This window comes from Mchenga conophoros, linkage group LG16, assembly GCF_057382185.1.
Source record: "Mchenga conophoros isolate Kocher_MC1m ecotype Shallow Benthic linkage group LG16, M_conophoros_male_GT1.1, whole genome shotgun sequence".
Classification (NCBI taxonomy): Eukaryota; Metazoa; Chordata; class Actinopteri; order Cichliformes; family Cichlidae; genus Mchenga; species Mchenga conophoros.
In genome coordinates, this window is record NC_140541.1 from 24,172,987 (window position 1) to 24,189,318 (window position 16,332).

Consider the following 16,332-nt stretch of genomic DNA (forward strand, 5'->3'; position numbering starts at 1 on the left):
TGAAAATTTAGTGTTGGCTGAAATAGTTTGCAGGAAAAACAAAATGAGCTGTATTTAACATTCAGGCACAATGTTGAAAAGTGACAATTGCTTATCTCCATGGAGATCAATAATGGCTGCAGGATCATTGTGTAAAGTGTCTGCAGGTTTAATGCAGATAGGATGTCATTATTATTTTCTTTCTCCTAATGACCATCATTATGCACGGACACTGATTGAATTCCATTTGTTACCTACGTTTGAGCCTGAGTGGAATAATTACCATTTAAGTATCTCCATTAAAATTCATGCACGGATGTTCATACTCAGACCTTCTTTTAAAAATAACTAAAGTATTCATTGAATACAAAATGCATCAGATATAACACAGCCTTGCTTTCACACTTCAAAAATAATTACATGGATGCTATTAGAATGCATTCTTTTTTAGTTTGTATGTTTTTTATTTTTTTTAAGTGATGACAAAAGAAAAGCGAGAAACAGTTGCTGCTCAGTTGCTATCAATGCCTCACACTCTCTTAATATTTAATTAAAATGGATCTGCTGGTAAGTGTGATCAATATCCAGCACCCTGTCTAAATTGCTTTTTCAACCTCTCGAGTCACATACAAAATAAATATATTTCAGTCTTTGCATACATGTTCCACTTCTGTTTTTATAACACAGGGTAAACCGTGGTTGTGATGCACTGAGATATAATTTGAACTTTTTCTGCTGTTACAAGCATGAATGACAGCTTCAGACTCTATTGCTTCCCAAAGGAACTGAGTCATAGGTCTATAAGCCTATTTCTTTATCTATTGGTGCATAAATTTAGCAACAACAACACATGTCACTCTTTGTTTCTTCTTTAACTTGTAGGCATCTTGAGTGTATAGTCCCCCAAGTGGAAGTAACTCTGTTTATGCTGCAGGTAAATAAGGCAGTCTCTTCCTTAATATTGCCATCTTTCTGTAAATACACTGCAGTAGCTGAACAGTTAGTCAACAGAGGAGAACGGAAAGGGGATTTGGCCACACCTAATCAATCACTGACAGATTACTGCTAAAGCCACTTCCATACACATTAAAGAAGGACAAATGCAGAATTGCAACTGAACAAGTTCTAGTTTTAAGCCAACAGTGGGACTTCCTGGTGATTTATCAAAGTCACTGCTGCTGAGCAGCATGCCTGTGTGATTGTAGTTCACAGCAGACAGAACTGAGGCGCAGCATTGAAAAGAGTGTTTATGCCCTCAGCTTTGGCACTGTCAGCCTTGCGGAATTTACTGTAAATCACATTGCTTTTATTGCAAGATTTAGTAGCTTATCCTCTTGTGGGCTCTATTCACTTCAAGCTTGTCGCTATTAGGATTTTAGCCTAAGTCTATAAAGGGGCTTGGATACACATCTTGAAATATTGTGGGAAATCAAGTCTGTAATTTTTCACTATTTACACATCTTTCTCGCTATAATAGCCAAATGTTTCAATGCCGCAGCATCTTAAGTGTGTGTAAAATCTCTATTGAAGATGAGAATCACTGACTCTGATAGCCCAGAGATATTGTACAGTAGCTCTGCAAATTATGTTGTTTACACTATGAAGAGCCCCAAATCAAATTTGGTTAATTTGTGTAATGATAGAGAACATAAACACAGTGTGAAGCAAGGAAAATATTTTGGTGGAAGAACTCAATATATTGTTACATTTGTTAGAAGATGTGACACTACCTGTTCTATGGTTATTGTGAAACAACAATCGCAGTAAAGCTCAGTCAATAACTCTCCAAACCACTGATCTGGGGAATTTAAACTGTTACATCAAGTTGTATGCCCCGGTGCATGCAGCTGGTTTCTCCAGAGTCAGTGTTTCATGGCAGAGAAAAATAAATGCCCAGCAACATTGCTGAAGTGATCACACATGACATGAGAGTCTGTAGGCAGAAGGTTAAAAAACAGCCAGTCACATGCCATGTAAACCCCTAACCTCATTCCTGGGGAAATGAACAATTTCAGCTTGCGTGTGTATGTGTGTGTGTGTGTGTGCACGTGAGCGTGCGTGCGTGCGTGCGTGTGCACACTTATGTGTGTGTGTGCATTTTGTGTGTCTGTGTGAGCATGTTAAATTTATAAACTTTTTATACTTCAAAAGTGTTCAAGCATGAGCATTATAATTTTTAAACTGATGTTATTCTGTGAGATAAATGAATATACTGAATATATCCTTTTTAGAAACTCAAATACATAAATTTTATAGATAGATAGATAGATAGATAGATAGATAGATAGATAGATAGATAGATAGATAGATAGATAGATAGATAGATAGATAGATAGATAGATAGATAGATAGATAGATAGATAAAATCATATCTGGCTAACCTTTTTTTTTCTGAGGGTTTGATATGTGTCAAGGATTCAAGTGTGTGATGGACATGAACTGTGCTCCATGTAGCTGTATGTGCAGGTGTCTGCATGATGTGTGTATTGACGTGCTGTAGCAAGAGTTCAGGGAGGCAGCTGAGCAAAATAATTTAGAATGTCCTGCCTGCTGACACAAGGACAAAGGCACATACTGAACATGCCCATATGAGGAAGGAGACACCGGACAAAGCTACACATGGATATGCACTGCTGTTGTTTTCACCGTGACCTCCACAACACAGAGAGATTTTCACTGGCCGCTCCTACAAGCATGGACACTCAGTTTTGGTAATCTGAGACATTGTTCTCCTATTATTAGAAAATTATCTGAGCCCCCTCTGTCAATAATCAGCAGCAGAATGTATTTGAATTGACTTCTGTCATCAAGGCATTTTTCTTCATATCATCTCTAACAGAATAGACTTCCATGCAGCAGTAGCAAACGATTCTGGAGTGTATGAGCTTAAACTGCCATTTCCCAGAGAGTTTCAGTGGCTGCTCCATGTCCTGCCTTATGGGTAGGATTTCTCCAAAGAGTTTATGCAGTTGGAATTAGCATGGTGCAGTCAAGGGAGTACTGAAGGCTAAATCAATGCATCACTCCCAGGGCCTTGAGTATGGAGATGAGAGGGCATAATGCGACTTCTGGTGCCAAACCTCATATCATGTGTCTAACCAGGGTCTTTCTGCAGCACTACCCCAATGGAAAGAGATCACCTTCTTTTTTCAAGGCCACAGATAATACAGATCATAGTGAATAGTTTGAGAGTAACCTGCTAAAATATACATCATGACAATGAAAGGAAGATAACAGTTTACGCCACACAAAAACATGCCTTGGTAGTTGCCAGTTTGATACAAATTACAATAAGATGGCTTTTAGTTCATTTTAGGAAACAATGGGAAACAACTATGTTAGTTCTGTTTGAAATTAAAAAGATTTACCAGCACCAGCACTGATAGCTCATTGATTTGTATCGATCTATATATCTATATACAATATATAGATCTATATATATACCTAATAGTGTAAATGAATTTCAGTTTTATGGGGGGTTATGTGAAGGGTAAAGATGTGATTTCTTCTAGGCTTGATGCACTGGTTTCCAGTCTTCTTTTCAGTGTGAGGTTGCAAGGCACTTTGCATAGACTACAGTGTCTAACTACCTGCTGCTCGCTGTAAATTCGTACTCCCAGCAAACATGCATATGTCTACGTATTGCTTAATATTTTCTTACCCTAAACCAGTGCACTGTTGATGCACTGCATGTGGTTATTCACATTATTCATGCCATCATTTGGATCAACAATGGCAGAAAAAGCAGCTGATACGCTTGGTGTATGACCTGGAAAACAACAGATGCTTTTCATTCTCATTGTTGACTCTGTATATGTAAAATGTATGCAAAGCCAAACGAATTACGCATCATACCTACAGTTGAATAAATGTGCAAATACACATGTGGCTCAGAAGAGTGTTTACAGCAGCACACATACACAGTGCCAACGAGTTCTCAGCAGTGCTTGCAGAAGTATAATTAGATAGTTAATACGTCAAATTGCCCCAGAGCAAAATTTTTGCCATGATAGGCTACAAGTGAACTGCTGCTCATTAAGGCTCATTCTCTTTGAATTTGGCTCTCGCCGGACAGAACATGCGCAGTGTGCAGCGTACTGCCTTCAGTCAGTGGAGCAGCTGTCCAGGGTTTGGAATTCCAACATGGCAGAGGCTGTGGTCAGTCTTCACCTCACTAACTTGGAATGGTTTCAAATCGTGAGCAGCCACGCTTAACCCCAGCGAGCCATTCATCTGCACACTCACTGGATCGATGGTACTATAAACCCTGACGCTGCCCTGTCACCTACACAGGTAAGTCCTGTTATGTCTCTCAGTGATGCGAACAATTAAAAAGAGAAACGGAGCAGCTCTGCACGCACAAATGCTCGCAGCGAGAGAGACGGTGTCGCGCGTCACAGAGCTGCAGCGCAGTCTGTGGCCAATCATTCTGCGTTCTTCGAATCAAAATTACCGGCCGCTGCTTTAGAAAATACCAAAAGAAGATTATGAAGTTGGAAAGGGACTTTACAATTAACGTGCAACACTCCGTTGTGTGAAGCGAAGGTTACACGCACGGCTGAATCCAGTCTCCAAAATAACTTCCCTGCAACGAGAAGTTTTTGCATGTCAGCCTGAATAAAACTTGCCGCGATAACCGCAGGCGGGTGGTTAATAGATGGGTTGTCATTGCGCGCTTAGTGGGACAACTGCTGGCAAGTAATCTATTTTAAAAGTAAAGGGAGGGGGCATCACGCTGGTTTAGCCTCTTCCTCTAATGGGCGGCATGAAGAATGTGTGTTTTGTGTCATCCACAGTCTCTCACATGCTTCCTATTCTCTTGTTTCAACTCGCGCAAGAAGTGACAGCCTCCAGCCGCGCCTGTGTGGCTTTTGCGTCTCCTTCCAGGGCTTTTTCTTTTTTTCTTTTCTTTTTTTTTTGCTTCGAAAAATATGAGTCGCACGATGCGTTCTTCTTCGTTTTTATTATTCTTAATTATACGCTCTAAATGAATACCTACAGGAAGAAAAGGGGACCGTGCGTTTTGAAAGTTGTGAAATCCGATAGCTGAGCAAAAAGTGGCTGTAATGAGAAGCAACCTTTGGAATTCCTCCTCGTGAAAATTCCGTTTCTGCTGTTTTCCCTCTCCTCTTGTTTTTAGGCTTGAAGACATGATCACTAGCACCAGTATATATGGTATGTTCAATTTGTAATTATCTTTAATATTATTATTTTTAATTGTCATATTTGAAAAAAGGCTTCCATTGCAGTAAATGTGTGTGTGTGTGTGTGTTTTTCTTTGTGCATGCCTGGTTCATCTACAGAAGTTTACTTGATTTAGGTTAAATAATTTAATGATTGTAGATCATAGACGAGGGTACATCGTGATATTAATTTTGTACAAGTGGCATTATCAATTAAGTTCAAAGTGCCTTGTGTAGGTTAAGAAATTTGCCCCCATTTTAATTGGTTTGGTTTCTGTAATTGACATACTTGATGTCCAGTTTTCATTTTTCTTTGTCCTTTCCCTGCTTTCATTTCCTTGCATGCATAACTCTAACAATATGACTTCTTTTGTTAGGGTTACAAATTAGTATTAAGAGCTCTCATTTCAAACCTACCAGCAATTCTTATATGGAGTCTGATTTTATAGTATAGTTTAACCATAAATAGAAATATTTGCCCATCTAGAAAATTGCATTTTTTAAACATAGTTTATTTTCAGATTTATGACATGGCTTTGAATTAATGGGTGTCTTCAGAGTTGTTAGAACATAAATATATTGTCATGGTTCCACAGTAATCAGGTTGCATCACAAATATACTATAGTTATGAAGCATGATCTAAAATAATTTATACAACAAAACTACTGGTAATACAAGCTTGCTGTCTTGTTTCAACATTACAAAATACCTGATGAGATAACCCAAGTAACCCAAGTTTAAGGAAAACACACACTGCTTTTATCTTTAGCTGTCACAATCCAGAAAGACCTACAGGTGAAACAATATCGTATTTCCTCACAAATTAGTTCACAAGCAACGTATAAAAAAATGCTGTCATTTATGATAAAGTGGAAATGATTCGTGAAAAGCCAGTAAATGAACGCAAAGTCAGTGAAGTAACAAGTTGTGTGCTTTCTCTCTTTTTCAAACACTTTGTCCTAAGTGAACCTTTTCCACCTCCATAGAACAATTTACTTAATTGTGTTCGCACATTTCATTTGCATGTTTTGCTTTGAGAGGAAATTAACATCATCAGCAGTGAGCTGAAGTATGTTTTCATTCCTCTTCAAAAATAACAGCATTCCAGCATCCGTCACTCAGTGGAAAAAATGTACATTACCGCCACGTTCATTATGTTTGAGTGTTTGGTTGTAATGTGTTTTTTTTTTAAGTGGGTATTAATTTTGTCGGTTTGATTTTAAAAAAAAAATGTTTTTCATATTTATACCCCATGTGTGGTAGGTATTTTTATTGCAGACTTTTGGTCTGAGCTTCTCTGACATGCACACTGGCTGAGACTACACTTAGTTTTAAACATTAAAAAATATATTTTATTTAATCTGTAGCCAGAGCTTGTAATCTAAATGTCATGTACAGTGTATACGATCTTTAAATGTATGATTTCAAATGATAGACTTGTGTAATTTAACTGACAATTTAAATATATATATATATATATATATATATATATATATATATATATATATATATATATATATATATATATATATATATATATATATATATATATCGCAACGCATGCATTTTCCTGGAGGTTTACACCTACAGTATAATTTTTGTGGCTATTATGACTTCAGAGGTGGGTTTATGGTTTTATCTTGATAAATTTACAGTATTTGTACACACTAAATAGCCTTCTTACTCAACCTGAGCATACTTATCAGGATTCAAACCCTGGAAGGGTTCCATGTATGAGCTCCTGCAGCGTGTTAGCCGATTCTTGCAGATCCTTACTTAACCCCAGACACCTCTGTTGTGCATAGAAAAGAAGCTGACAGCTCTGTTTATTTCTGATAGGATAGCACTTATGATAACAACCTAAGCTGCTATTTGACACAAGTCTCAGTTTTGACTCCTGTTTTCATCACCTACTTTGCCTTATGTCACACATGTTCACACTTTTAAGAGTGAGTGCAAAGAATAACAAGAAGTTGCATGAAGTAAACTAAAAAAAACTGCATGTACTTTATGGCAGAAGGATATAGAAATATTGACAAAGGGATTCCTTGCTAATGGTGGTCAAAGAAATCCATTTCTTTTCCACACTGCAGTGCAATGTAATAAAATGTTTGGGTTTTTTAATCATACTTTAAAAACAATTTGGATATTTCACTTTTTTTTCTTGCTTATTTTACTGCTGCTTCTTTATATGTGCTAATAGCGTCACATAAATCTAAACAGGTTTCCTGAAACACAGTGTAAACAAATTAAAACAACAGGTGATTTCTTGATTTCTTGTTGAGTACATCTATAATTAAGTAATATAAGTACACAAACATGAAGCAAAAAATAATTATGACTGTGCATCTTGTGAATGCATCTTGTCCTTGTGAATCAATTTAGCTTCTCTAAATCTCTAAATGTTCTGTCTATAATCTAAAGTGTGTAACATTACTAGTGATCACTAAAATTGACAGCACGGTTTAAACTATTACCTTAGGGAAGTGGTGTGTGGTGGAACTGACACTTTATATATGTACTAATCACAACAATTAAAGCCAGCCCCTGAATACCTTGAGCTGACTCTCTGTAAACACCCCGTGGGATGTCTGCAGGGCTTTTGTAAATAGATGAAATGCTCATCTTTACAGACTGATCTATTTGTCGGTAACTAGATGAAATCCCATTCAGCCCCTTGACTACAGTGTGTTGTACCAGATCAGTGCAGGATTGTCATCTTTCAGAAAATATGTTAAGTGGTGTCTTTCCTGTTTTTCATATAAAAAGCAAGGGAGTCCCCCAACGGAGTAAGACTCAAGCCAAAGGGACAGAAAAAACCCCCCTCCAATCTTTAACATGTTCCCCCTCCTCTCTCTTTGTTTCTTTCTCTGTTCGTCTCCTCACTTGTATCCACATCTCTGTCGTTTCCCTTATGGCAGCTTGCTATGTTATCTGTGTGTGTTTCACTCTGCACTGACAATTCTTGCAGTGATTTAAGTTGGACTGCATTAGAAGGTGGAGGCAGCTGTCTGTTGCTATACTGAGGGACGTGTTTGCTCTACTGCAAAGATGAAGGACCGTGAATCCTTGACATCCTCCCTCTCTCTTCCCTCCTCCTCCTCCTACCATCTCATTTAGACACAGTGACTGTCTGCTCAGACTTGTTTTTTTTCCCTCTGAGTGACAGCATATGGCATAGACATTTTCTAAAATGCATGTGCCTACTATTGGCTGCTTGTACTTACCCTTCATATGTCTCTTAGCTGCGGGCCTGTCACATTTTTTTCTAATTCTAACAAAATACTCTGACATTAATTTAGTTTAACAGGTAGTAATTGATAAAACAATGCTGGCTTTATATTAAAGAAGCGAACAGATATTCAGAGTCTGCTTTACTACTGTCTGTAATTTAAACGGCCCTTTAGAGTTCCTTTGTTTATTGCAGTTTGTTTTATTTTTTCAGTCAAAAAAAAATGTGCAGTGGCGCTTTTGTGTGTCTGTGTGCTTGCAGGTCAGCCAGCCTGTTTTTCTTTGTGTATGTTGAGGACCAGTTTGAGGATGGACACGGTGCCCTGTTCTATCTTTAAAGACACTGGTCCTTGCATAAACATGCTATAATATCATTACGATCCATACCATAAAGCATAATATGATTACAGAGCTTAGGATTCAGCAAATGGCTAATTATAATGGCAACACTTTCATAGGGTACGTTGCAGGGGCAGGTTTGTCTAGGCCCTCATTGCCAGGCATCTTATTTACACAGTATAGCATTTGTTGCCTTAAAGACCTTGTTCTTCTCATTTCCAGCACACTGAAACAAGGGCTTTGTTTCATCTCCTTCACATGAGGTGTCTCTACACTCATAAGAAGAGAAGGCAGTTCAGCGCCTGTTGGGGATTGGCTAGAATAGACAATTCCCAGGTGTACTAAACTAGGTTTAGCACTAAGGCTTTTAATCTGGACTTGTAGGAGATTCATGTGCATTCATAGATTTGCCTCTGTAATTATCATACCCCCAGTGGCAGCCACAGAGACGTTTGCCTAAATCACTGATGTCCTCATTACACTGTTTACATTTTAATTAGTCATGCAAAATTCTTTATTTCTAACCGACCAAAAAGATTTGGTTTCTGCCCAGACTGTTTTGTGGCTCTTTCTGAATAGTGTCTGCGTCTTGCAAAGAGAACTGTTGCTTTCCCGTGTTTTTCATCTGTTAATGTAGCTTTCTTTACATCTCTCAAGCGTTTTATAATTACATTTATAATACAAAATATAATTGATTGACTGAGAATGTCATTCAGGTGCTTTATGAGCAAGGTCTGAATGAAGAGGCAGCAGACAACTCTAGATGACAGTTCGAGGATGTTATTCCTCTCTGAGAAATAACAACATTATGTCCTTATGACTGAATCTGCTTCCATAACTTTAATTTATTTCTTTAGCCAGATAATTTACTGCTACTCAGAGGCAGTGAATACCCAACACTTAAGGAGTATGATTAACAAAATCTACAATTCTATGATTTTTGAAAATAGCTGGCACTCTGAGCTGTCATTGTATGCCTGAGTACTGTTGCTTATCACTGAATAACCTTGGTGAAGAGTGGTGTTTGTTCCTGTCCTTCTTCCAAGGTGTTTTCTTTTTTGTGCTTGCTTTTGGGGAGGTTTTTTTATTGTGAAAGAGGAGCAAGCCTTTCACTAGAGGATAAGAAAAAAACTCAATATTTTTGCTGTATTGAAATTCCACTTGTGTTCTCACAAACCAGTGTCTGATTAAACTGGTAATCGAGGCCATCATTCTACTGATTTCACTGAAAGCCCATGCAACTAGACAACCTTAAATACTATTTCATTTCACCACGTTTGTCAGACTCATTATAGGTTATTCCTAGTGGTAAATACCCTACTTCTTTTGTGTAAATTGTCACATTTGTCTTGGTGTTGGCTTGTCCTAATCAATATTTAATTGTGATAACAGCTGACTGGCTTTGATCCTGCTACTGTGATTCTAAATGTAGCTTGCTCTAAATTTAATTTGGATTTCTTTTTTTTTTAAGTCATTTTAAATAAATTTCTCTCACAGACTAACAATGTGTCAAAACCATTTTACTTTGCAATCGTCATAATGACAATATAATAGTGTTATAATTCATAGACTGGAACACATCCTTGTATAAACTTCAAAAATTATATTCAAGAGCATGCACACATTAGCTCTGAATATAAGAGTTCATCTTTTTTACTGGTTTTTTTTTCATCCCCTTTTCATCACACCTGAGGCTAATTGTCTCAGATATCAATTTGAGGCATTTAGCTAAAACGATGATCAGATGAGATGTGAGCTATCAGTGGTTTCCTTAAAGTTCTTAGCGACTCATTCATCCTCCGTGGAGTCCGGTGACTGCCGGGCTGGCATTGTGCCAGGAGCTAGCAGAGGGAGCCTTGAGTGCCAGGGTCGAGAGCGTGCGTTGAAGTTTGCCTGATGATGTGGAGAGGAGGGAGATGAGGATGAGTGGAGGGAAGGGGAAGGGGGGATAGAAGGTTGAGTATATGCTGCCATGAAGGTTTAAGGTGTCAGGCTGCGGCAAAGGCAGCAGGTGTCTGCAGTGACACTGTAGTGTGACCACAGCAGTCTGCGCAGAAGTAAATCGGGAAGACTGGATATGTGGGGAAAGAAAGAAAAAAAAATACTCGTTGTGTGACTATTGTTTAATAATAAATGTAGATAAGTTAAATTCATAAAGCTGTTTCTAACTCTTAAGTGAATAGTCCCGGAAAGCCTTGTTGTCTTGCATATGGCCTATTTGACAGTCCCTCTTAGAGTCCGCCTGGTATTAGATTAATTTAAATCAGGAGACGAAGGAGCGCAAGAAATGAACGTTCGAGAGTTCAGCATCATCACTGAGCTTTATGAGGGCTGACACCTCTTTTGTGTTCATTATCAGGAAATCACCTCAGGGAGTCGTGTTGACTTTGCATGCTCTAAAATAGCTGTTATAGTGGACTGCCCCACACTCGCTTGCTCACATCCACCGCAAGTATCTGGGGAGGCAAGGTGGAAATGGCAAACGAAGGTTTCGCTGAGAATAGCTAAACATAGTTGAAACTCCCACTTTCGCAACGGAAATCAAGCCATTTGTCCATTTGTCTGTCTAGGATGTTGCTGTCAGTAAAGAAAACCTTGTGTTCTGTTTGTGATACCTGCTTGTAGTATAGTCTTGTAACTGTAGACAGCAGAATGGTTTCATACTTTTAGACGACGTTTGCTGCACTGTATCCAAGTCACAGATTATCTTTTTACTTGGTTGAAATATAAGTTTGAAGTGTTTTTATTGATATATATTTACTCTAATGTTGTCCTTTGGAAGGAAAATATATTATTATATCATTGTTGGCTTTATTCGACCTGCACGCAGCATTTCTATATGGTACGGAACAATAGTAAATTCATTTACTTGGAGCGTGATGTTTCTGCAGCACAAGCCCCTGACTGCATCGCCTCTCCCACATCTTTAAATGGATCCCATGAGTCTTCAGCTCTGTTGTTTCCATTATTCATTTCAAAACTTCCATGTAGCATGGAGAGGCTAGAGGGGTGAAAAAATAATTTTATGTCTGAAAAAATTGATGTAAAGCAAAGTCACTGCTTCATGCAAAGTGTGCCATGCCTTGGGAGCATGCGAGCTGGTGTACTGTAGGAGGAGGGAGTGTTTTGGGCAAGGGATGGACTGTGTGTGTGTGTATGCGTGTGTGTGTGTGCATGTGTGTGTGTATGTGTGCGCACGCGCCTGTCAGTCTGTCAGTTAGGTCTAATGTGGCTCCCTAGAGGTACCTGGGGGAGACCCATCTAGCACCCAGTCAGCCTCTGCTGGCGGCCAAGTGGTGACAACGGGTTCCCACAGAGAGAGGAAGTGTCATAGTATGTATGTAAACTAGTGACAGATGACTGGAGACATGTGGCCTGTAGACACTGAGCCTGAAAGTAAAGCAGTTTTGCTTTGGCTTCCTTTCTTTCTTCCCACTTGAGACCTCAGAGAGTGAGCATCAGGCTCCACAACAGCGCGGAATACAGTGACAACAGTTCAAAGATGTGAATAAAAAGGATGCAAATCATTTGGCATGAAAAGACACATGCTATGTGCAAAGGTTTTGTTTGCCTTTGAAAAGCTGTAGCAAAGGAGTGAGGAGTTTTTAGTGTGCAGAGCTTCAGGCAGCTTTTCTAGGCCACAGGTCATATGGGTCAGTGTTACACTCCCTGCAGCCTCACTTCAACCCTCGGTCTTGAAATAGAACATGCAACGTCACCCAGCCAGGAGGGAGGTAGATTCCAGACCTCAGTGGCCACAGGCTGCACATGTGGAATCTGCTCGTGTAGTTGACCCCAAGTGTTTGAAAGTTAGAATGCTCCCAGTAGAGTATTGTTATTTCATGCATACCCAAATGAGCACGGCTGTACAATCTGCCTTCTACAAAGTGGACCGGTATACTTTACTGTATGTTCACTCTGTGCACCATTCATCATGGGAGCTCATACTAGCCAGAGGCAGATTTATTTAACTATCCACACATAAACCTGGAAAAAAGGAAAAAAAATAAAACAAAAATAAAACAAATAAACAGAGGAGTAAATGTTTTTTTATTGCACATTTCTGCCAGAAGGACTTGTGCCTACTTTCCTCTTTCAAACATTCATTGTAATAGAACAAGCAGCACATGGGCGATGGGCAAAAGCAGAGAACATTTAACAATCAAAGCTGTTTTTTTGGTGTTTGCTTGTTTGTTCAGGGGTTTTTTTGGCTGTATCAACATAAATCAGATTAATTAAAATTTAGGGCACAATAGTTGTTAAGAAAAACTTAAGAACAGAAGACGTAATAATAATGGATTGCATTTTATATAGCACTTTTCGGGGCCCTCAAAGCGCTGTACAATTCCACTATTCATTCACTCTCACATTCACACACTGGTGGAGGCAAACTACAGTTGTAGCCACAGCTGCCCTGGGGCAGACTGACAGAAGCGAGGCTGCCATATCGCGCCATCGGCTCCTCTGGCCATCACCAGTAGGCGGTAGGTGAAGTGTCTTACCCAAGGACACAACGACCGAGACTGTCCGAGCCAGGGCTCGAACCAGCAACCTTCCGGTTACAAGACGAACCGGGAACTCTTTGAGCCACGATCGCCCCATGTAAGACACAACATCACGCAGATTATTGAATATATCCTCAGTATTTTTTGAAAAGCCTTTTAGTCACCCATCTTTACTAAATTCAGACACATTATAACAATATGTGTAAATTAATTAACATTAATTAACATTAATTCAATGAATTAATTCATTTCTTTCTTTTTAAATTTAATACGCTTTGTGTAGTTTGGCACATTGCAGGAAGAATCTTAGCACATGTTTACAATCGCAGAGGGACGAACAGTTGTCTTTCAATATTTGATGATGAATAACATAAAGCACAGTGCTGCTGTGTTATGTATATAGTAAGACACGACCATTTGTTAGCTTGGATATCAAACTCCTCACCAATTTTCTTACAGTGACCATTGAAGAGAAAGCTATATTTCTAAGCGACGGTCCTGCTTTCTGTCAAGGGAAGTAAAATCCATCAGCACTGATGAGTTCGTGCTCCATCGAATATATCCATGCCAAACTGTTTATTGTGAGGTCTAATAGTGCTATTGTGCTATTCTCTAGTCCATGTGGTCCAAGACCCAATTCACATTTGGGCAATGGGTGACCCTAGGTTGTGTATATTGATGAGTGGGATTTGTTTCTTAATAGAATTGTGTCTAATTAATTAGCTTTAAATTGCTTGAACTCTGAACATGCGAATACAGCACAATGCGGAGCAATCATTATTTTAAACGGTATAAAGAACCGCGTATTAAGTCGACATAATGAAATGCTGGAGATCTTTGTGCCTGTTTATCCTGTTTGTGATACTTAACGCATTGTAGTGTATAATTCACATCTCTGAACTTTCTCAAGGAATGGATTTATAACCCTTGAAAAGTGTTAGTCGAACAAAGAAAATGTAGAAATAGTTTTAATGCGCACCTCTCAATTTCTATTAATTACCTCATTTATTTTTCACAGTTGCTTTGTGACACAGATTGACCTTTTTTCTTTCCTTCATTTCATAATCTATTAAGGAATGCTCTGGAATAATTCTCATTTCACATCCCTTTCTGCATTCATGTCTCATTTATGTCAAAACACTCTGAAGGCTCCCCATCTCCCACTTTCCTCACACTGGTTTACAATTGCACTATACTGCCTCACTCATTTCTGCTTTTGGAAAAATTAAAGTATTAGAATTACACTAAAGTACACTACACTATTACCCTTCTTAAGCATGGATATAGTTGCAACAGTCATCTATACAGAAGATAAGCATTTATTCCAACCACAGATATCTGGAATTTAAACCCTATTACAAACGTTTAAGCCCTATAAAATAATTTCATGATTTTGAGTTTTACAGGGCTGAACTTCATTTGATGTCATGAAATTTCCGTAGAACCATTGTAATGGGAATTTTAAATGATGATATGTACTGTACAGAGATACAAAATGAATGCTAATATGGACTTTTTCAATAATCCATAATGCGTTTTCCATAACGTTACCTTATGTTGAAAGGTCATATTATCCTGCTATTGTCACATGCAAAATTTATATCAAAATGTTTTTTTTCTAAATTGATTTTTATAATAAAGCAAGAAGATTTAAAATTGTGATTTGACAAAATATGATCCTGCTTTATGGAGAAACCCTAACACATAAGAAACAATCCAGAGATCTGGCAGCAAAAGGATTTTAGGTGTTTTCTAAATTATTATCAGATTTTTAAAAAATAACTATTTTTTTCACTTGCTTTTTTAAAAAAGTTCTCCCTTTTTCATTTGTTTCACATTGGATTACTTAAAGAGGTCGTGTCAAGGCCAGCTTGAAAAATTACAAAACTCTGGTTATGAACAAGCCATAGAATTTTATTCTGGAAGTATGTTGGAGAACACTGTGCATCAAAGGGCAGGTTGAAAATCACGTTCACTCAGTGTCTCTGCATTTTACTCAACAGGTGTTTGTGTATATAATCTAAACTGAATATGCTTGAAGATAAAAATAGTTGTGCTGTCTTTTATTTTTCACAATTCAAGTTCTGAACTCTATAAGGAGGAATGGATACTTCATAAAGTTGTCAGTGTCTTTATGTTTTACTTGTTCCAATATTTGTTTGCTGTTAAGTGAAAGATGTTGGTATCCTCCCTCACATCACTGTAAATATTACTAATATTTAAATATAACAGTCATATTAAAGTTATTTGTATAAAACACTGAACAAATCGTCTCCTATACTGTCATTGGATTTGTTTTTACGGTCCAGCTGCAATAAGAACTGATCTAAGCAGGTATTCTTGGTTTGTCACTTTAAAACCACTACAGTGGAATATTAAAAGATTTACACCCTTTTTTTTCCAGAGCATTGCTTTCATCACTTGCATAAAACTTCCAAATTACATTTGAATTTAAACACACTTTTAAAAACAAATGTCCTATTGCATTTCCAGGGTATTGTGCTCACCATGCCACCTCTTACAGTAGAAGCCATTGTTTGCCAGTGGGCGAACCAATCTCCTGGACAGCTCTTTCCTTGTAAAAGTTCCCCTTCACTACTTCACTTCAGTAACTTTATTACAGTATAGCTGAGAGATTTCTATTTCATATTGACCTAAGATTGCTTCAGTTGTCTCATTTCACCTTTTGTCTGGCCTGTGTTGGAGAAGTGACCTTCTTTGAGACTTGCAGTCGATATCACAGAATGCTTCAGAATGCTTCAGCGAAAGGCTGACAGCAGTTACAGGCAAACATCCTTTTTCTGTTCACTTGGCTATTTTCAATTAGAGTTCAATTTGAACTTTTAATCACTTCAATGTGTAAGAAATAGTAAATAGAACAACAGATGGCCTTGGATTTCTAGTGTATGCAAAAATAACGGCCATTTCCTTTTCCATAAGTGCTTTTAGACTGAATTCTGTAGGGAATGACTTGGGGCAAATTTAAATACGTTTTGTCGCTCCTTTTTTGATTTGTTTTAGGGTTTTGATTTTTAGTTTGTTTTTTGGGTTTTTTTGACCAGTAATATATAACAATGGATGGCTCCCCATTGGC

At 38.1% G+C, this 16,332-nt stretch overlaps 1 protein-coding gene across 2 annotated transcripts in view; it reads left to right on the forward strand.

Moving 5' to 3' along the window:
- The first annotated feature begins 4,132 nt into the window (after positions 1 to 4,132).
- Positions 4,133 to 16,332, forward strand: part of fign (fidgetin) — a 28,052-nt gene continuing 15,852 nt past the window's right edge. The window contains exons 1-2 of one of the 2 annotated variants that reach the window (XM_085250492.1): positions 4,133 to 4,272; positions 5,120 to 5,154. In XM_085250492.1, coding sequence (XP_085106618.1) covers positions 5,130 to 5,154 — 25 coding nt within the window. In that variant the 5' untranslated portion in view covers positions 4,133 to 4,272; positions 5,120 to 5,129. The remainder of the gene's footprint in view (positions 4,273 to 5,119; positions 5,155 to 16,332) is intronic. The other variant, XM_085250494.1, reaches the window with a different exon arrangement.